Source organism: Moschus berezovskii, chromosome 3, assembly GCF_049115385.1.
Source record: "Moschus berezovskii isolate FMDL1 chromosome 3, NW_MosBer_1.0, whole genome shotgun sequence".
NCBI lineage: Eukaryota > Metazoa > Chordata > Mammalia > Artiodactyla > Moschidae > Moschus > Moschus berezovskii.
Genome location: NC_142462.1, coordinates 97,108,969 through 97,130,618, shown reverse-complemented (window position 1 = coordinate 97,130,618; position 21,650 = coordinate 97,108,969). Strand labels below are relative to the sequence as shown.

Genomic DNA, 21,650 nt, shown 5'->3' with positions numbered 1-21,650 from the left:
TGCAATAGTAAAATTGGTGACCACACCTTGAAAACTAAGGATTCTCAATGAATTGTCAAAACAGTTAAAAAAAAAAAAAAAAAAGAAGATCTATGGTGCAGTAGAAATAGTGGATTCCTGTTAGAGCTTTAGCACCAAAATCAACTAGTAATCATTGTGTTCACTGTCATACACTAACAGGAAAAAAAAAATAATAAGCCCGATTCACTTATGAATATTTCTGATTAAGCAGTAAAAAAGAATTGATTTAAAAAAATCTCAATCCTTGGGTACACATTTATAAAGTAATACGAGATGGAATGAGACGTATACATAAAACATGTTTGCTATATAATGAATGGCTTCCCTGGTGGCTCAGCTGGTAAAGAATCCGCCTGCAATGCAGGAGACCTGGGTTTGATCCCTGGGTTGGGAAGGTCCCCTGGAGGAGGGAAAGGCTACCCACTCCAGTATTCTGGCCTGGAGAATTCTATGGACTATATAGTCCATGGGGTCACAAACAGTCAGACACAATTGAGTGACATTCACGTTCATATAATGAAGTATGATGGTGTCTAAAGAACTGTTTGAGTTGCAGGCTGAACTATCCACTTTCTCACCAAACAGTTTTTACTTGTGAGAACAACTCAACAAACAAATTATAAATACTTAGATACTTGGCAGACATTTTCTCGAATGAGTGGGATTAGCTTTACATTTTGAGGAAAATAGCTGACAACTTTTGCTGTGCAAGTGATAAATTGAAGCTTTCAAGTGAAAACTAGAATTTTGTAAAAGGTTATCTGCCAAAGTAAACAGATAGTTTTCCAGTAGCTAATGAATTTTTTGATGATATTATTGACAAATATAATTTGTTGAATACTATATAATAAAATCAAATGTGTCAACTTTTTGACAGTCTACATTTCCCAATGAACCAGTGTTTTCCAAATGACCAATGACAGTATGAAATTATGTATCAGTAAAAGATCCATTCAAAGTTCAAGATAGACTAATGGATTTTTTAAAACCACAGAGTAAGAAAAATTTATTGATATGGTTGTACATTCCACATTGCAACTAATCTTAAAGAAACTACCACTCATTTAGTTTTGGTTTAATATCAAAGAAGAATATCCATCATTGTGTGAAAAGGCTATTGAAATACTCCTTGCTTTTCAACCACATATCGATGGCTAGTTTTCATCTATTTGAAACAAAGCAATATTGAGTATAGAAGCAGATATGAGAATGTAGAAGCACATGTAAACCAAACATTAAAGAGATTTCTGTAGTGTAAAATAACACAAAACTGCCCACCTTTTTAATTTATAAATATATTGTTTTTTTCATAAAATATGTAACATGTTATATAACAGGTTATTCTTATTAAATGAATTAATAATCATTTCTAAATTTCTTTAGTTTTATCTTTCTAATATTAGAAATACTAATAAATTGAACCTACATAACCAAGAGATCTTTTGGAAGCTTAATAACTTTTAAGAGGGTAAATGGTTCTGATACCTGAAAACAAATGTGTTAATCATTGATAACAGATCAGCTCAGTTCAGTGGCTCAGCTTGTCTGACTCTTTCAAACCCCATGGACCACAGCACGCCAGGCCTCCCTGTCCATCACCACCTCCTGGAGTTTACCCAAACTCATGTCCATTGAGTTGGTGACGCCATCCAATCATCTCATCCTCCATTGTCCCCTTCTCCTCCTGCCTTCAATCTGTTCCATCATCAGGGTTTTTTCAAATGAGTCAGCTCTTCACACCACGTGGCCAAAGTATTGGAGTTTGAGCTTCAACATCAGTCTTTCCAATGAACACCCAGGACTGATCTCCTTTAGGATGGACTGGTGGACACCAGGACTGATCTCCTTGCAGTCCAAGGGACTCTCAAGAGTCTTCTCCAACATCAGAGTTCGAAAACATCAATTCTTCAGTCTCAGCTTTCTTTAGAGTCCAATCTCATATCCATACGTGACTACTGGAAAAACCATAGACTTGACTAGATGGACCTTTGTTGACAAAGTAATGTCTCTACTTTTTAATATGCTGTCTAGGTTGGTCATAACTTTCCTTCCAAGGAGTAAGCGTCTTTTAATTTCATGGCTGCAATCACCATCTGCAGTGATTGTGGAGCCCCCAAAAATAAAGTCAGCCACTGTTTCCACAGTTTCCCCATCTATTTGCCATGATGGGACCGGATGCCATAATCTTAGTTTTCTGAATGTTGAGCTTTAAGCCAACTTTTTCACTCTCCTCTTTCACTTTCATCATATATAAGTTAAATAAGCAGGGTGACAATATACATCCTTGACATACTCGTTTTCCTATTTGGAACCAGTCTGTTTTTCCATGTCCAGTTCTAACTGTTGCTTCCTGACCTGCATACAGATTTCTCAAGAGGCAGGTCAGGTGGTCTGGTATTCCCATCTCTTGAAGAATTTTCCACAGTTTATTGTGATCCACACAGTCAAAGGCTTTGGCATAGTCAATAAAGTAGAAATAGATGTTTTTCTGGAACTCTCTTGCTTTTTTGATGATCCAGCGGATGTTGGCAATTTGATCTCTGGTTCCTCTGCCTTTTCTAAAACCAGCAGGAACATCTGGTCACTGTTAGAGACCATGGTAATAGTAAATAGTTAATAAAAACATATTCTTACTGTCTCTGCTCAATATCATTAGACTATCCCTTATAATTTTCTTTGGTAAAAACTCGATTTCAATTTAATTTTCTTGAACATTATTGTTGAAACAGTCTAAAGTATTTTTTTTTTTTTTTGGCAGGACTAGAATCTTCATTGAGACATTAGTTGAATTCCTGGCCAATCAACACAATGCTTTCTTTACAGTGTCCTAGTACAGTGCTTAATATAGTCTAGGCACTCAATAAATTGGATTGACTAGCAGAAAATGTTTAACAACAAAATCAATAAAAGTGAAAAAAAACTGTGAAAGCTAGAGGGAAAAAATTTCCATTTATTGTTTTATCCATTTATGACCATAATTACTAGATTATATCCATTCCCAGAAAATACTTTGTATCTCTATTAACATTTAAAACATAAACACATTCTTGTAGGATAAGTACCGGCTTCTCACTGCTGCTGCTGCTAAGTCACGTCAGTCGTGTCTGACTGTGTGTGACCCCATAGACAGAAGCCCACCAGGCTCCCCCGTCCCTGGGATTCTCCATGCAAGAACATTGGAGTGGGTTGCCATTTCCTTCTCCAATGTGTGAAAGTGAAAAGTGAAAGTGAAGTCGCTCAGTCATGTCTGACTCGTAGCGACCCTATCGACTGCAGCCTACCAGGCTCCTCTGTCCATGGGATTTTCTAGGCAAGAGTACTGGAGTGGCTTGCCATTGCCTTCTCGGACCTGCTTCTCTAGGAGATATTAATTATCATCACATATATTATACATCTTGAAATCATGCAAGACTTTTCTCATGACATTTTGGGCCCATATGCTTTTACCTTTCTTTGTTCCCTGTACTTTACAACAAGCTCATTTCTGTTACCTCCTCCAAATTTCTTATAAAATGAAAATTAAAAAATGGAACTGTAATCAATCATTGTTGAATGCTGACAGATTGAGTAGGAACAGAAAGAAAGTAACTTCTTATTGTGGGCTCAAACCTTCTTATACAAATAATGAAATCTTTAAGATTTTTAAAATCCCTTACCATATTTGGAAGTTCTTTTAGTTCAGTTGTTTCAAGGCAAATAATTCAGACATACAAACTCTAAGCTATGAAAAAAAAATTAATAAATAAATTCATTGAACCATTTACTAATTTATCTACAATTTATTTCTATGGTTCTACAGTTTAAAGTGAGCTACATAATAAAGTAATTAAATAACAATGAAGTACTTGGCATTTACTCTATGATGCTGTTAGGCACTCAGTCCTGTCTGACTCTTTGTGACCCCATGAGCTGTAGCCTACAAGGCTCCCCTGACCATGGGGATTCTCCAGGCAGGAATACTGGAGTGGGTTTCCATTTCCTCCCCCAGGGGATCTTCCCAACCCAGGGATCGAACCCAGGTCTTGAGCATTGCAGGCCAATTCTTTACCATCTGAGACAGAGGGAAGGCCATTTACTCTATACTGGATAATCTTTTAGTACTTTGGATATATTATCTTATTTAATCTTCACAACAAAAGTTTAACTGTATCTTACATGTGTAACAGTGTGGACTACTAATTTTTCTGATCAATTTGTGCTGATCATCTTCACGCAAAGACGGGCTTGATAAAGGACAAAAATGGTATGGACCTAACAGAAGCAGAAGATATTAAAAAGAGGTGGCAAGAATACACAGAACTGTACAAAAAGATCTTCACGACCCAGATAATCATGATGGTGTGATCACTCAACTAGAGCCAGACGTCCTGGAATGTGAAGTCAAGTAGGCCTTAGAAAGCATCACTATGAACAAAGCTAGTAGAGGTGATGGAATTCCAGTTGAGCTACTTCAAATCCTGAAAGAAGATGCTGTGAAAGTGCTGCACTCAATATGCCAGCAAATTTGGAAAGCTCAGCAGTGGCCACAAGACTGGAAGAGGTCAGTGTTCATTCCAATCCCAAAGAAAGGCAATGCCAAAGAATGCTCAAACTACCACACAATTGCACTCACTTCACACGCTAGCAAAGTGATGCTCAAAATTCTCCAAGTCAGGCTTCAGCAATACGTGAACCGTGAACTTCCAGATGTTCAAGCAGATTTTAGAAAAGGCGGAGGAACTGGAGATCAAATTGCCAACATCAGCTGGATCATTGAAAAAGCAAGAGAGTTCGAGAAAAACAACTACTTCTGCTTTATTGAATATGCCAAAGCCTTTGACTGTGTGGATCACAATAAACTGTGGAAAATTCTTCAATAGATGGGGATACCAGACCACCTGACCTACCTCTTGAGAAACCTATATGCAGGTCAGGAAGCAAGAGTTAGAACTGTTGTTCAATGGAACAACAGACTGGTTCCAAATAGGAAAATGAGTACGTCAAGGCTGTATATTGTCACCCTGCTTGTTTAACTTTATGCAGAGTACATCATGAGAAACACTGAGCTGGAAGAAGCACAAGCTGGAATCAAGATTGCCAGAGAAATATCAACAACCTCAGATATGCAGATGACACCACTCTTATGGCAGAAAGTGAAGAGGAACTAAAAAGCCTCTTGATGAAAGTGAAAGAGGAGAGTGAAAAAGTTGGCTTAAAGCTCAACATTCAGAAAACTAAGATCATGGCATCTGGTCCCATCACTTCATGCCAAATAGATGGGGAAGCAGTGGAAACAGTGGATGACTCTATGTTTCTGGGCTCCAAAATCACTGTGGATGCTGATTGCAGCCATGAAATTAAAAGACACTTACTCCTTGGAAGGAAAGTTATGATCAATCTAGATAGCATATTAAAAAGCAGAGATATTACTTTGTCAGAAAGGGTCCGTCTAGTCAAGGCTATGGTTTTTCCATTGGTCATGTATGGATGTGTGAGTTGGACTGTGAAGAAAGCTGAGCACCGAAGAATTGATGCTTTTGAACTGTGGTGCTGGAGAAGACTCCTGTGAGTCCCTTGGACTGCAGGGAGATGCAACCAGTCCATCCTAAAGGAGACCAGTTCTGGATGTTCATTGGAAGGACTGATGCTGAGGCTGAAACTCCAATACTTTGGCCACCTCATGCGAATAGTTGACTCACTCGAAAAGACCTGATGCTGGGAGGGATTGTGGGCAGGAGGAGAAGGGGACGACAGAGGATGAGATGGCTGGATGGCATCACCAACTCAATGCACATGCGTTTGGGTGAACTGCAGGAGTTGGTGATGGACAGGGAGGCCTGGTGTGCTGTGATTCATGGGGTCGCAAAGAGTCAGACACGACCGAGCGACTAAACTGAACTGATCTGCATATATTTTTACCCTTTATTTGTAAAAATTGGGGGGGTTTTCACAGAATAGTCTTTGCTAGGATTCAAATTCTAACTTGAAAGGTAAAAAAGAAAAAGTTGAATAAAAAGATATAGGGAGAGCAAAGTAGAGGGATTTCAATGAAGTTGCCAGGAGGACTATTGCCTCATAAGATATATTCATCTTAAAAGTTTCAAAATATATGTTATTTTATCTTACTTTTACAAATGCATACCTTTTTATTAGCTAGGTTTGTGAGTTGACATTTTTCTCATACATATTTATGAAACTGGTCCTTCCATTTGACCTGAAAATATTCCTCTGTCTGTTGTAATATAATTTTAACTATAACTACAAAAAATAATAGACTTCCAAAACACTTAAGGAATATTTTGTTAAATTTTTCTCTATTACCACAGTAGCATATATTACCATAACTTCTTATTTTGTTCATGTCAGTTTCACATGCACCCCCTCAGGGACTAAATTTTACTGTTTCTATCTACTCAGAATAGTGCATAGACTAGAGTGGGTGCCCCCAAAATGTCTGTTCAGTGAAATTATGATTTCTTCTGTGACTTGAAAGAGTTAATACCTTTCTTTCAGGTCAAATGCACAAATGAATTCTCAACTGGAAAATAGACCACCTATAGCTATTCAGGTCACACACCTGTTTCCTTAAATATCATTGCCAAAATGCATTTGATATTCTATTTTATTACTGTACATCCATCTTACCCAAGGATTAGAGGTGTTTCATTAATAGACAGTATAACTCCCATTTGTTTTTATGCTCACCTTGACAAAAATAAAAATGAATCATTGACTAAAGTGTATTTTGTATATTTATGAAACAGCATAAAGCAATCATAGTCTTATGTTAGGCATCATTTACTCAATTATCCCAGAGCATCAACTGATGTTATAATTACCTGAAAAGGTAATATTTAAGGTAGAAATTTGGCAAGAACATTAGTGTAAGCACAAACTTGAAAATATTAATTAAAAATTATTAGGGTTCTGTTTATTCTTAATGATCAGGTTTTCTTTTCAGATTCCTTTTCTTCAAACCATCTCTATTTTGGAGGAGAGGTAGGGAGGATTCCTCATAGATGCATCATTGGCCATCTTCTCACCATGAACGCGCTTTCCACACCTCGTCTTCCATAACTGCAGCTTCAACTACCACCAACATGCTGATGATTTCTTTGCCCAGGTGTAAGTAACAGGTTTGCATTTCCCAATGGGTCTAGGAGCACTCTGATAAACTCCTCAAAACTTGATGTTTCTCCATAACTACAAGTCCCCTAGAAGTTCATATTTCATCTATTCTCAGTTTGTCATCATATCCTGGGAATCATAGTCTACCCTTGACCCTCTTCCTCAGCATCTCATACATGTTCCATTTCTCATTCATTTCTTTGTCCATCTCTTAAGCTTTCCTCCCTTGCTCATTTCCATCTTAAATTCAAGCCTTCATTCTATCTGTCCCAGATTTCTTTAGTAACTAATCTCAATGGTATACTGCATCTTGTTTTACTGCCCATGTATTGCTCCAGATTGACTCTTAAGAGTTACAGATCACCTCATGTTGTACCTTACTGTTTACTTAGTGTGTATTTCCATTTTCTTCAGGACATAGTTTAAATTCCAAAGCATGGCATACAAGGGCATGGAGGCTGATTTTGCCTCTGTCTGCTCTGTAGCCTCATCTTCACAATCTTCATATGTAGCCTTTATTTGGGGCATGCTAGTTTGTTTGCAGTTCTCCAGAGGCGGAAAACAATTTCATACCTTTGCAAATGTGGTTGCATGGTCTATAGTGCCCTCACTCCAATAGCTATAAATCATTCTTCAAAACATATATCAAGCATACGGGAAGCCTTCCCTTACTCAAACTAGAATAAGTATTTTTTCTCTGTATTACTATTATCTCCCAGGTTATCAGACCTATCACTGGATTATGGTTCTAATATTTATTTTCTGTTTTTTTTTTTCAATGAATGTTTTCTCCTCTGTCATTCTCTAACCGGTAATTTTCTAAAGACTATCTCTGGTTCTTCTAAATATACATTGCATAGTTTTAACAATGTTAGTTTCTTAACCAATATAAGTTTCATTAATTAAATTCTTAAATATTCTCTTTGTTGTTTTGGATATTTCTTTAATTTATGCCCTTTAAGCCATTTTCATCTTTATAGATACTGTATGTTATTCCACAAATCACTAGGTATTTTCCAGTGGGATTTCCAAGGCTTGGAAAATCTTTAATTCAATAATCATTTTTTAATAGGAAGAGAATAATAAGCTATCACATCAAGCAATTTTAACTAACTAAAAAAGGAAACAAAAAATATCTTTCCTTGGCAAGAAAAGGAAGGGCAATAAAGCTGCTCTATATAAATTACACTTTTGTGTGCCTAGGAATTAAATTCTTATTTGTTATCCATTTAATAAACATCATACATCTAATATACTGATTTATAATTAGACAAATTGTAATAAAAGCTACTATTTGGAACTAAAACAGATTCAGTATATTGTGTCCTTGTTTTATTAGTTGTTGGTTCTGCATGAAAGGGTTGTCTACGTTTCAGGATCCTTATCTGTACAATGGAACTAAAATGGGATCAGGTTTGTAAAGGGCTTAGAGCAGTACCTGGTACAAAGCACTGTAAATAATAATCTTCATCACCTATCTCAAAAGGCTACTTTGGTGACATTATTCACCAAGCACATGTACAAAACTTTGCCAAATGTAATGTATACAGCATTAGACACTATAACTTAAATGAATAAGCTTGTTATTTACCCTGCCAAAAATGAAACACTGTCTTTAAATACATCAGTTTTTGAGATTTGTGTTTCTTGGCAGTTGGAGCTCAGCCAGCTGAGCACCTGAGGTGTCACACCCTCAGGAAACACCTTTTATCACTGTGGGTTTCATCAAGGATTGATAAATAGGCAAGATTCCCCAAGAGTAAATGCCTCTTTGTTTTTCTAAGTCTAAAGAGACTATGAGTAAATGCTGAAGGAAAGGCTCTCTCATGGGTACCTAACTGTGGAAGTGGCTGCAAAAACCAAAAGCTCCTATTTGGCCAGGGGGTAGACAAACTCAGAGCCGGAAGTTTTACCTGCCTGGTGATAAAAGCAGTGAGCTTCAATTGCTTCCCCGCCAATTTGGCCACTGCACACTGCACCTTGAGTTGAAGGCACTGTTCTCCCTATTTCCTTCTTTGTCCGATTTAAGAACACCGGAAAAATCACAGAAAGAAATCCCTAGGTGGTTCTAACACCGGGACTGAGAAATCTGCGCAGATAAGACAGGCTTCGGGTGCTGCAACGAGACGCCCACTTGAGGCCGAAACCAACAGTGACCAAGTGTGTGCTTCAATGCGCTGCGGGCTCTTCCAAACGCTAACAGCACTGGACACCCTGCGTGCGCTCAAATATTTACTAAATAAATGTCTACACTGCACAACCTGTCTTGAGTCAAATGTATCCCAACCCAGAAAATAATCAAGCTATGTGATTATTATAGAGCTGAATCAGACTGCCATTTCGCAAATACAAAACCGATCTTGCTCATGCATCTACAGGAATAAAGATGGTTTAAAAAGAAAGCCTCTCGCGTTTTGTTTTTGCTTTTCTTTTCAAGAACATTCCTCTGACTTTTACAATATGGACTTCACCATAGCGTCGGACAGCAGCAGAGCAAGAGACTTTATATAAAGTCTCTTCCCAACGTTATTTGGAGGTGAACGACTCCGGCCGCACTTTTCCGCCCTGGGGTTCAATCCTAGGTATCAATTTCAGGTCGGAGACGCCCCTTCTGGCCGTTCCCCTCACCTGGGGAGGTAGAAGGGGGCAGCTCTCCTGGCCTCCTGTCGGCCTGTGCCCCAGAAATCTTGCGGAAGAAAAGAAAGGTGGTGATGGTGAGGTCACGGCCATCTAAAGATCCCAGGTGGGCGCACGGAGAACCTCTAAGCTGAGCGCCTCCGTATCTTTGCGAACCGCGCGCCTGGCACCCAAGCACTCGGCCCGGGTCGCGGCGGCGGCGCGCGCACGCGCACTCCGCGGCCCCGCGCCCGCTCCTCGACATTCCATTCCACGTGTTGCTTTTTGGAGGCGCCACAGGTTCCCCACCTGCGCCGGGGCGCTTCGGCCGGCGGAGGCTGGAGAATCAAGAGGGCGGCGGGGCCCGGGCCCGCTGAGCAGTTCACCAGGCGCTCGGGCTCACTCCCGACGCTAACTCCGCCTATTTAATCCCGGCGGCCCCCGCCCGCCCCTTTCGCCCTGGTGGTAGGAAACACTCCTGGGTCCAACTCGACGTGTCCGGAAAGCCTCGGTCAGTTTCCCTTTCGTTCTGCGGCCGCAGCTGCCAGCCGCTCAGCTCGTGCAGACCCGCGGGCGCAGCCGCCGAGAGTGAGGCGCCTGGGGGGCAGCGGATCGCGCGGCGGGGCGCCCCGAACACCATGCTGGACCCGTCTTCCAGCGAAGAGGAGTCGGACGAGGGGCTGGAAGAGGAGAGCCGCGATGTCCTGGTGGCGGCCGGCGGCTCGCAGCGAGCGCCGCCGGCCCCGGCTCGGGAAGGGCGGCGGGACGCGGCGGGGCGCGCGGGTGGCGGCGCGGCCAGACCCGTGAGCCCGAGCCCCTCGATGCTGAGCGACGGGCGAGACGAACCTGAACGGCAGCTGGACGAGGAGCAGGAGCGGAGGATCCGTCTGCAGCTGTACGTTTTCGTCGTGAGGTGCATCGCGTACCCCTTCAATGCCAAGCAGCCCACCGATATGGCCCGGAGACAGCAGAAGGTGAGTTGCTTGCAGGACCCGGCTTTTCCAAGCTCCACTTCTTCCTCCCTGGTAGAACTCTGGGGCCCCTGCCCGCTGTCCTTCTGCAGGACACTGTGTTTTTGTTACTCTTGGAGGGCAAGGGACTCTTTGGCGGATGTGTGTGTGTGTGTGTCAGTGTGTGGGGTACAGTTCTTTGGCCCACCGGGTATCGGGTTGCCGCGGACGCTCCTTCTCCCACACGGTTGGCAGAAGCGGTCGATTTGGCATCCATGGGGCCGAGACCGGCCCGGCGGTGCGGCTGCTGCACCCGGCAGACTCGGCCCCGGCCGGATCAGGACGCAAGTCCTATCAACTTTAATTTCAAAACAGCGGTGGTACCTTCCTGTCCACTTAGTTCTGCTAGAGCAGGGCTTTACCCTGGATCTGAATGAGTGTGGGATCTGAGCATGAGGGAAGTCTTCTCTAGGGAGAAGGTGTAGAAATGTTCCCCAAAACAAAGCTAACCTGACAAGTTTTCCTGTACTGCTGTACAATAGTGTGCAGCTTGGAGAGTGGCTTTGGTTTAGTAATTACTAGTCCGGCAGGCCTTAATGAAACACGCTATTGATGAAAAATAGGATTGGTTCATGACTTCAAATCAACGCAGTACACACCCCTGCCATTCCCAAAGAGCTAAGGCATTTGTTTCAGGTGAAATAAACGCCAACTTGTTTCAAGTTTTGAAACAAGATCCCCAGGAGTTTAATTCTGTAGCAGACAAAACTAATGACCCAAATTGCCCTAATTGGGTATATGTTTTCAATAGAAACTAAGAAACCCTCTTAATAGAATGTGAGCCTAGAAGGTTTGCTGGAAATCTGCACCAGTCGCCTTAGCTTAGGACAGGATATGAAGACCCAGAGAGACTGTAATTTGCCCAGAGCATGCCTGGTTGCACAGAGATTTGTTTTCTGAAGCTTTAACCTCAGAATGTGACGCATTTCTTAGAAATTTGGAACACTTCTGAATTGACTTGTGAAAAACTGTATTTCAGAGTAAATGCTATCTACCCTTTACCTTTCACCCCCATTTACCCAGCTTCTCTAAAACAAGCCTAAACCAAGCAGCTGTCTTGAATCACTCTCTGGGCATGCTTATGGGATGATTCTGTACACCTGGAGGCTAATTACCCAGACCCTTCAGGTGCCTAACCTTCTAGGTAACTCAGTCACACAATGCTCGGGCTGGAAAAGAAACCTTGGGATCCAAACAGGCCTCTCATTTTGGAGGCGTATTTGAGTAACATTTCCTATTCCCTAAACAATTGGCATGATCAGAGCCACCATTCCTGAGGTCAGTTTGGAGGGAGTGCCCCGTGGAGTTTTGGAGCCTTCCATTCTGCTCTCAGGTGAGTACCACACTGTTCTCTTTTGCTTGCACTGGGTTGCACTGCAGTCACTCATTACCTCTCAGCTCTGTGCCTTTCAACTTCAGTAACTACTCTAAAATTATAACTAAATTTTGATGTATGTTGTTTAGTCATATTAAGTTTATGACTATCATCCAATCTCTAGTACTTCCATTCATATTGTGTTTAACCTTATTTTTGGTATTAAAGTATAAAAATAATGTGTAATGAAACTGAGACTGTTCCTATCTGGAATATTATCACTGAAGATGCTTTTGCAAAAAGTCACTTGCTGGTAGCTGATTGTTACTGTGCATACTTGTTGCATTTTGTTAGTAAAACATACACTCCTTTGCTTGCTCAAATAGTACAGATTTCTCTGACTCCTCTTGTTTAAATAGAATGTTTTCCCAGAAATTATTTGAATTGGCAAACAGGTGCAGTCACAATACCACTGAGGAAATAATTTTTTATTACATCATTCAGATGTCATCAAAAATAATTATAAACAGAAAAAGAAGCAAGAACTCTGTTTGTGTTCTGTGCAAGAACACTTGGAAATTTGTTTCCCAGATATTGAGCATTGAATGCTCTCAGATGAAGTTTTGCGAAGTATTCTTATTTCTAATGGGGGAGGCCCCGAAACAACTTAAGTGTTTTTCCTTATTCAAAAAGCCCCATATTTTTTCTTTAAGCATGTTGCTTGCTGAAGGGAGCTGGAGTAATTCTTGGAAGTTGGGTTCCCTCCTAGGACAAAATGAAGTGGGAATTTAACTATATTCCTGTGAATTTGATGCTCAAGCCAATAATTAATGCCAAAAACTGTGTCTTGAATTATACAGTTGGGTTGTATAAAAGAAGTACCAGGATAATTGCAAAATCACTAATCCATTGTATATTTTTATTCTGTATCTTGTAGTCAGACATCTAGTAAAAGGATTTAATAGCTTAAATTGCTGTCATTGAAGTGCATATTGCTGCTTACTCCTCCTAACCTGAGAATTTAGAAACAGAGAAATTGAGATCTGAAAGGGTCCTAATCTTTAAAAGAAGAAAACTAATCACAGGATGGTAGAAGCCTTATTCTGGCGGTCAAAGCTCTCTTGCTATTAGGTTGAGTGAGTTGCTTGAGTTTCTGTGAACTAACTGAGCTGCAATGATTTTTGTTTTCCTACTTGGCTAAAATGGCCCACAAAGCTATCAAGAGGTTGCATCTGTGAACTGAAAAATCGTAGTGGCATTAAACTCAGTTGACTAAAACATGGCTGTCTTTGCTTTTGGCTGGGAAATTTCAGCTTAGAATAATAATGATGGTTGGTTTATGCCAGTCTAACTTAGAACTTTACAGAAAATTCTGGGAGTGAGTGTAGAGAAGATATTGACTAAGCTTTCATGAGGTGGTCACACCGCCTAAATGGTTCACAGATGATACGAATGTGAAGTAACAAGCAGCTAGTGGCAGAATGACTTCAGTTGTGGCTAATGCTTTAGTCTCTGCTTATTCACATAATCTTGCTCCATCAGTTAACAGATAATGATGAACCTTGGATGATTCCAGATCATTGGTTAAAGGTGGAATCAGTGTTGAAACTAGGAAACAATAACAGATAAAGCTAATCAGTTCTTACTTAATAAAGGCGATTTGTCTTTGGACATCAGTTTTTACTTCATAAAGGCAGGTTGTCTTTGGAAAACATTGAGACCCTAAAGGAAAAATACAGTCCATAGTGGTTAGATGGTAGGGGAGAATCTGATGAACATAATGACCGCCATAGAAGAGGTTAAGTATATTCCATAGTTGGGGGCTTACAGATTGCAGGTCTCAATTTATAAGAAATTCCAGGTATGTATGCGAAGTTTTGGTTGTCCACTCCATAGGTTTCTAGTCAGTAAGTTGCTTTTTCATTATTAAATTTAGTGACAGATATTAAAGCCAACTATCTTAAACTAGAAATAATGAAGAGGGAATTTAAAAGATTAAAATGGTACCTGATAACTCTCCATGGGATTCATATACCCATGTTCTTTGCATTTTTATGTGTCCCTGTAATCTTACTAAACTCCTTAAACCTCCTTATGTAATCACTCCCACCACTTTGCATAATTTTCCACACTAATTAAGTTTGAGGAATGTATACAAATAGTGTGAAATCGCAGATGGTGGGGAAGTAATCTCCTTTGGTAAAACTGATCAAGGAGAGAGTATCATGGGGAAATAGTATTGGGCGGAGTGACACACAGTGAGTTCTTGCCTACATGTCTCACATGTGAGTGTCAGGCTACAATAAGTGGCTGCTTTTAGCTCTCTTTGGAAATGGGAGTATTTTCTGTGGCTTAAAAAAAAGAAAAACACCACTTCTCACTGCTTAGGTGATATCCAAGCTCAGGGGAAGAGCCAATTTTATGAGGGAGGGTGGGAAGAGCTAGACTTAGAAACTCCAGGAATCACATACCTTATGCTAGAGGTCATTGTGCCTTAGGTGCTGTGTTCTGCCATCTTTAGGACCTAAGATACGACTGAGGCCTGCTGTATAAGAACCTAGTAAATGCTTGTTGGATACATGAAGTGTCAGGTTTAGTCCATATTTCAAAGACTTAATGAGGTGTGTGGGCTTAGTCATTGCCGACTCTTTCCGACCCTGTGGACTATAGCCTGCCTGGCTCCTCTGTCCTTGGAAATTTCCAAGCAAGAATACTGGAATGGGTTTCCATTTTCTTCCTGTAGGGGATCTTCCTGATCCAGGGATCAAACTCCAGTCTCTCGCATCTCTTGCTTTGGCAGACAGATTCTTTATCACCGAGGCCCCTGGGAAGCCCCTCAGTGAGGTATAAAGTGGCAGAAAGAATATAGAGGGAAAGAGTCGACTTCTTTTCTTGGAAATTAATCTTCCTAAACACGTTTTGAGATTGCTTGGACTCACCCCACCCTCCATAGTTCCCTGACCAGGGATCGAACCCAGGCCCCCTGCTTTGGGAGCATGGAGTCTTTAGCCGTTGGACCACCAGGAGGGTTACCCCACCGTCTCTAAAGAAAGCCATGAAAATGATAATACCTGCTGCTGTATAACTTATGACTTTTCCCAATGCCACTACCAAATCCAGGGGGACAGGCAGTGTGGAAGCCCCATGATGTGCCTTTCTTGCTTGCAGGGTTCTAGGAGATATGGTGATAGTCTAAAAAGCCCAGCCTCTCAGGGAGTTGGGATAATTCATGCTTTACTACTCAGGCTTTGGTTCTTTATGGGGCAAACACAGAAGGGATGGGTTATGTTGTTTTTGCTGCCTTTAATAATAGGGAGTACATTGTCCTATGGGGAGTAAGTAGGAAACCACACATTAAAGTGAAACCTCGGACTGGACTTACATAGTACCTCAGAGAAAAAAAGTGCTGCTGGTTTCAACTGATTAATCTATCCCTCCAGAGGGCATCTTGGGACCGTAGCACTTAATTTGGTGGAATGAGTTGTGCTAATGAGAACTCAAATGGATTAAGTGATGTTGGACTTTGCTTCTTTCAAAAATGAAATCAGCAATAATTTCTGATATACATTGACTGCTTATAAAGTGAAATAAAATATTGAGTGTGTTCCCTCTTCAGTTTTAAGTGGAAGCAGTTCCCTCCGTTTCTACACTCACAAGATAAATAGCATAGTTTGTAAAGTCATTAAAGATCTTCAAAACAGAATTACGGCCAGTTGCCAGGTTATTAAGTATGGGATTTATGAATCGAAAATCCCATCAGTTATAATTTTCTATGAGGCAAGCCTCTTGAGTTATTGCGCTGCTTTTTATGCTTTTCAAATTAGACCTTTTTTGGGAAAGAGGGTGTGTCTCATTGTCATGTGTTACTGCCATTTCAGTTTTTAGCCTAGGGAAAAAAAAAAAAACCTAATGATATCATTAGAACAGATGATATAGTTCCTAGGTTTTAAGAGTATTCAAAAATCAAATCCTGAAACTGTCCCAAATCTATAACACTTTTTTAGGACCAGTGTTTAAGTGACTTACATATTTTAATATGATTTCCTTTTTATTGTTGTTCTGTCATGTCTGACTCTTTGCAGCCCTATGGACTGCAGCGTGCCAGCCTTCCATGTCCTTCACCATTGCCTAGAGCTTGCTCTAACCCATGTCCATTGAGTCAGTGATAACATCCAACTATCTTGTCCTCTGTTGCCGCTTCTCCTGCCTTCAATCTTTCCCAGCATCAGGGGCTTTTCCAGTGAGTTGGCCCTTTGTGTCAGATGGCCAAAGTATTGAAGCTTCAGCATCAGTCCTTCTAATGAATATTTGGGATTGATTTCCTTTAGGATTGACTGGTTTGATCTCCTTGTGGTCCAAGGGACTCTCAAGAGTCTTCTTCAACGCTGCAGCTCAAAAGCATCAATTCTTTGGCATTCAGCCTTCTTTATGGAAAGGCAGAAAGATACAATTTCCTTTCTTTACAAAAACAAAAAAGCAAAACTTGGGATTCTTCTCCTTAGCTGCACACTAGAATCATCTGGAGAGCTTTTTTAAAAATCCTGTTATTTAGATTATACTGCAGACTAATTGAATCATTCTCTGGGGTTATAGTCATAAAGCTTTCCAGGTGATTCCAATGTCCCATCAGACACGAGATGCCCTGTTTTAAAGGGAAAACTACAGGGAAATGACTTACAGCTTGTGTCTGTGTCACCTGGGCAAAGTGAAAGTATTTGCAGAAGTGAGTTAGATTGCTCAGTAATTAAACCCATATTACACATGAAGGAAAAGGTAATAGGGGTGCTGTAAGCAAGGAACAAAAAACACGTCAGTATTTTAGACTTCATTGAATCAATAGTGGGAGGGCAGTAAATATTTGGCCTTTTAAAAGATCTTTAATTTGGTGAAATGCCATAGACCATTATACTGCATTAACAGTTGTATAATTTATTTGTTACAAAACTATGGATAGATTGCCAGAGTCACAACAGAAAATATAGCAGGGTAAACCTGAGTGTTTTTCATTAAAAAATGAACTGGAAAACAGAATATAGTGAAACTTCAATGACACTGAGCATTGACTATCTGCTTCCCAGTTGGAAGCAGTTCCGCCTTCCAATGCAGGAGACACAAGAGACACAGGTAAGATCCCTGGGTCAGGAAGATTCCCTGGAGTGGAAAATGACAACCCACTCCAGTATTCTTGCCTCGAAAATTCTATGGACAGAGGAAGGCTACAGTCCATGGGGTTGCAAAGAGTTGGACATGACTGAGCAACTGAGCATGAATGCCTGAGCAAATTTCACAATGATTTGCTCCTAGGAGATCATTAGTGGGTGGCATTTTTCTTCAGTGTGTGTGCTAAGAATGTATATGGGTTTTTCAAAAAGTAAACTTTAGAAGACATTCTAAAGTTATTGTTTACAGTGGACAGTGTCAGACTTAATTTTTTTGGGCTCCAAAATCACTGTGGATGCTGACTGCAGCCATGAAATTAAAAGATGCTTACTCCTTGAAAGTTATGACCAACCTAGATAGCGTGTTAAAAAGCAGAGACATTACTTTGCCAACAAAGGTCCGTCTAGTCAAGGCTATGGTTTTTCCAGTGGTCATGTATGGATGTGAGAGTTGGACTATAAAGAAAGCTGAGCGCCAAATAATTGATGCTTTTGAACTGTGGTGTTGGAGAAGACTCTTGAGAGTCCCTTGGACTGCAAGGAGATCCAACCAGTCCATCCTAAAGGAGATCAGTCCTGGGTGTTCATTGGAAGGACTGATTTTAAAGCTGAAACTCCAATACTTTGGCCACCTCGTGTGAAGAGTTGACTCACTGGAAAAGACTGATGCTGGGAGGGATTGGGGGCAGGAGGAGAAGGGGTCAACAGAGGATGAGATGGCTGGATGGCATCACCAACTCGATGGACATGAGTTTGAGTGAACTCCAGGAGTTGGTGATGGACAGGGAGGCCTGGCGTGCTGTGGTTCATGGAGTCGCAAAGAGTCGAACATGACTGAGCAACTGAACTGAATTACAGACTAAGGACTTATCTGAGAGTGTCTTTATTTTTGTACTCTTTCCAAAATTCTAACATTAGGTGGACAGGTAAGGAAAGCCTCCATTTTCCTCAAACTGTGTAACTTAAGTCTTTGGTTTGCATTTGGGAGCCTTCAACTTTGTAGAGCATCATTGATGCTTTGCTTTGCTTCTTGAGATTTTATCACATCACTTTGTAAACTTTATGGTTTGAATATTTTCATTTTATAACCTCCAAGTTAGTTATGAATTTTTATGATGAAAATGTTACTGGGGCAAAGGGTATGAATAATTAAAAGGCTATCTTTCTCATTCTGAAAGCTGAGATGATAATTTGCTCATTTCTGATTGCTTGGGAGGATGAATGTATATGATCTGATATCCTTTTTCCACTTTTCTATTGAGATCATGGTTTTACTTATTAATGTGTTTATACTTCATCAGTATGTTGAAGATAGTGTTCCTTTGGGGAGACTGTTTATGTAGTCTGCCTTTCATTTTGTTTTTAGATATGGTTCAATTGATCTTTAAGTTTCTTAAAAACATATTTCTCATTTATGTTCTTAGATAATCAGTTTCCCATTTTGAATTAAAGTTTGAATCAAGGAGTTGACTTTGCTTTTTTCCCCAAATAGCTCAGCTATTCTTGAAGCCTAACTTTTTATTAAGCTTTATTTTCATTACCAAAGTGTTCAGTCGCTCATTCATGTCCAACTCTTTGTGACATCATAGACTTCAGCACACCAGGTCTCCCTGTCCATCACCAACTCCCAGAGCTTGCTCAAACTCATGTCCATCGAGTTGGTGATGCTGTCCAATCATCTCATCCTCTGTTGTTCCCTTCTCCTCCTGACTTCAACCTTTCTCAGCATTAGGGTCTTTTCAAATGAGTCAGTTCTTTGCATCAGGTGGCCAAAGTATGGGAGTTTCAGCTTCAGCATCAGTCCTTCCAATGAATATTCAGGACTGATTTCCTTTAGGATGGACTGGTTGGATCTCCTTGAAGTCCAAGGGACTCTCAAGAGTCTTCTCTAAAACCACAGTTCAAAAGCATCATTCTTCAGCACTACCTTTCTTTATAGTCCAACTCACACATCCATACACGACTACTGGAAAAACCATAGCTTTGACTAGACAGACCTTTGTTGGCAAAGTAAAGTCTCTGCTTTTTAATATGCTATCTAGGTTGGTCATAACTTTCCTTCCAAGGAGTAAGCATCTTTTAATTTCATGGCTGAAGTCACCATCTGAAGTGATTTTGGACCCCCTAAAATAGTCTGTCACTTTTTCCATTATTTCCCCATCTGTTTGCCATGAAGTGATGAGACCAGATGCCATGATCTTAGTTTTCTGAGTGTTGAGTTTTAAGCCAACATTTTCACTCTCCTCTTTCACTTTCATCAAGAGGCTCTTTAGTTCTTTGGTTTCTGCCATAATGGTGGTGTCATCTGCATATCTGAGGTTACTGATATTCCTCCTGGCAATCTTGATTCCAGGTTGTCTGTCATCCAGCCTGGCATTTCACATGATGTACTCTGCATATAAGTCAAATAAACAGGGTGACAATATACAGCCTTGATGTACTCCTTTCCCGATTTGGAACCAGTCTGTTGTTCCATGTCCAATTCTAACTGTTGCTTATTATGGATTTCTGCATACAGCTTTCTTAGGAGGCAGGTAAGGTGGTCTGGTATTCCCATCTCTTTAAGAATTTTCCACAGTTTGTTGTGATCCACACAGTCAAAGGCTTCGGCATAGTCTATAAAGCAGAAGTAGATGTTTTTCTGGAACTCTCTTGCTTTTTCGATGATCCAGCGGATGTTGGCAATTTGATCTCTGGTCCCTCTGCCTTTTCTGATAATCCTTCATTATCAGAGTTTGCTCAAACTCATGTCCATTGAGTCAGTGATGCCATGCAACCATCTCATCTTGTCATCCCCTTCTCCTCCCGCCTTCAATCTTTCCCAGCATCAGAGTCTTTTCAGATGAGTCAGCTCTTCACATCAGGTGGCCAAAGTATTGGAGCTTTGGGCATCAGTCCTTCCAATGAATATTCAGGGTAGATTTCCTTTGGGACTGACTGGTTCATTAATCTCCTTTTTCCTATTGCTAGTACCATAATATTTATAACTTTACCATAATTTAATATCTGATGGAAATCACTCTTGGCTTCAGAAGGCCTAGGCTTCTTTCTTTCCTATTCGTTCATCATGTGAGCAAGGCATTTCATGTCTCTGGGCCCTTTTTCGTTTGTAAAATGAGAATAATGACCTCATAGAATTCCTGTTATGATTAAATGAAATGATGTATATAGTAAGTGCTTAGTATAGTGTCTACTGGGTGGATTAGATGCTATCATTTTTAATTAATCCTGTTTAGGAAACTGTTTTTTATTCCATTCAGTCTTCTGGGAACATAGCATGTCTCTTTAGTTAAGCCTCTTAAGTATTCATGATTTTTTTTTTTTGTAGTTTTCATTATATAGACCCTTTGCATTTATAATCAAGGTTATTCTTAAGCATTCATAATTTTTGTTTTTACTGTGAAGTGAAGTGATAGCCTTCTCTATTTTATTATGGATAAATGCAAAACTCCTTTTTGGTTACAACTGGTTACATTTTAAGTACACTTCTGATTGAGTTAGTAGCTAGTACCTAATTCTTCTAGGTGAGTGAATCATCTGCTGGTAGTGATAAGTTCTGTCTGGTTCTTCCCTGTAACTGTACTTCTTGTGTTTCACAGGACACTGTCCTGATAGTGTCCAGAACAGTATATGTGCTTGTTAATCAGTACTTTTGTCTTGGTCCAGGCTTTCCTGGGAATTCGTTTTGATCGTATTCTGCCAGTGAATACTTATCCTTATTTTAATTAAGAGGATAAAATATCAGAGGATCTTTGTTGGCAAAGTAACGTCTCTGCTTTTTAATATGCTTTCTAGATTGATCATAGTTTTTCTTCCAAGGATAGTTCTAATTTTATTAGACTGTCAGTGTGGCTCACTGAGTTATTTCACTGTATCTAAGTAGTATTTTTACATTACAAATTAGTATATATATGGTCTGACTTTAAGATGTAAAATTCTATATTTAAATCAGCATTATTGTAGTAACCCTTCCTATCTGGTCATCTTTGCAATAACTAAATTACCCTATAATTATATGGACAGATGACCCTTGAACAACATGGGTTTGAACTGCCCAGGACCCATCTGTACACAGTTTTTTCAGTAGTAAATACTACTGTACTCCATGATTTACCATTGGCCTATGCAGAACCTCGGATATGGAGGAATGGAGAGTTGGAGTGCTGGCTATAATAATGTGCTGATTTTCAACTGTGCCAAGAGTCAGTGCCTCTAAGCCCAGCATTGTTCCAGGGTTGACTGTATTTTCAACTTATCTTGCATTTCTAGAAGTATTCAGGAATTTTAATGTCAGATTCTTTATATACTTAGGAATCTTTATACTAGTACCAGTGAAAAATAACTCCCTTTGATTCATAGTGTATTGAGTAAAGATTCTATTCAATGTTGTATACAATTTTAGCATTGAAACAACTTTCTTTT

The 21,650-nt window shown here is 40.2% G+C and overlaps 1 protein-coding gene and 1 long non-coding RNA gene across 5 annotated transcripts in view; one reads left to right on the top strand and one right to left on the bottom strand.

Annotated features, from left to right (window-relative positions):
- Window positions 1-1,493: 1,493 nt before the first annotated feature.
- On the bottom strand, window positions 1,494-10,009 carry LOC148778377 (uncharacterized). Its single transcript, XR_016037054.1, has 2 exons — window positions 9,757-10,009; window positions 1,494-2,605 (listed from the first exon to the last, which is right to left on the bottom strand). It is a non-coding gene; the product is annotated as an uncharacterized LOC148778377 (long non-coding RNA).
- Window positions 10,010-10,075: 66 nt separating this feature from the next.
- The window catches only part of CADPS2 (calcium dependent secretion activator 2), a 593,849-nt gene continuing 582,274 nt past the window's right edge, over window positions 10,076-21,650 (top strand). For all 4 annotated transcript variants that reach the window (XM_055421183.2, XM_088834647.1, XM_055421182.2 and 1 more), the window contains exon 1: window positions 10,076-10,718. In XM_055421183.2, coding sequence (XP_055277158.1) covers window positions 10,383-10,718 — 336 coding nt within the window. In that variant the 5' untranslated portion in view covers window positions 10,076-10,382. The remainder of the gene's footprint in view (window positions 10,719-21,650) is intronic.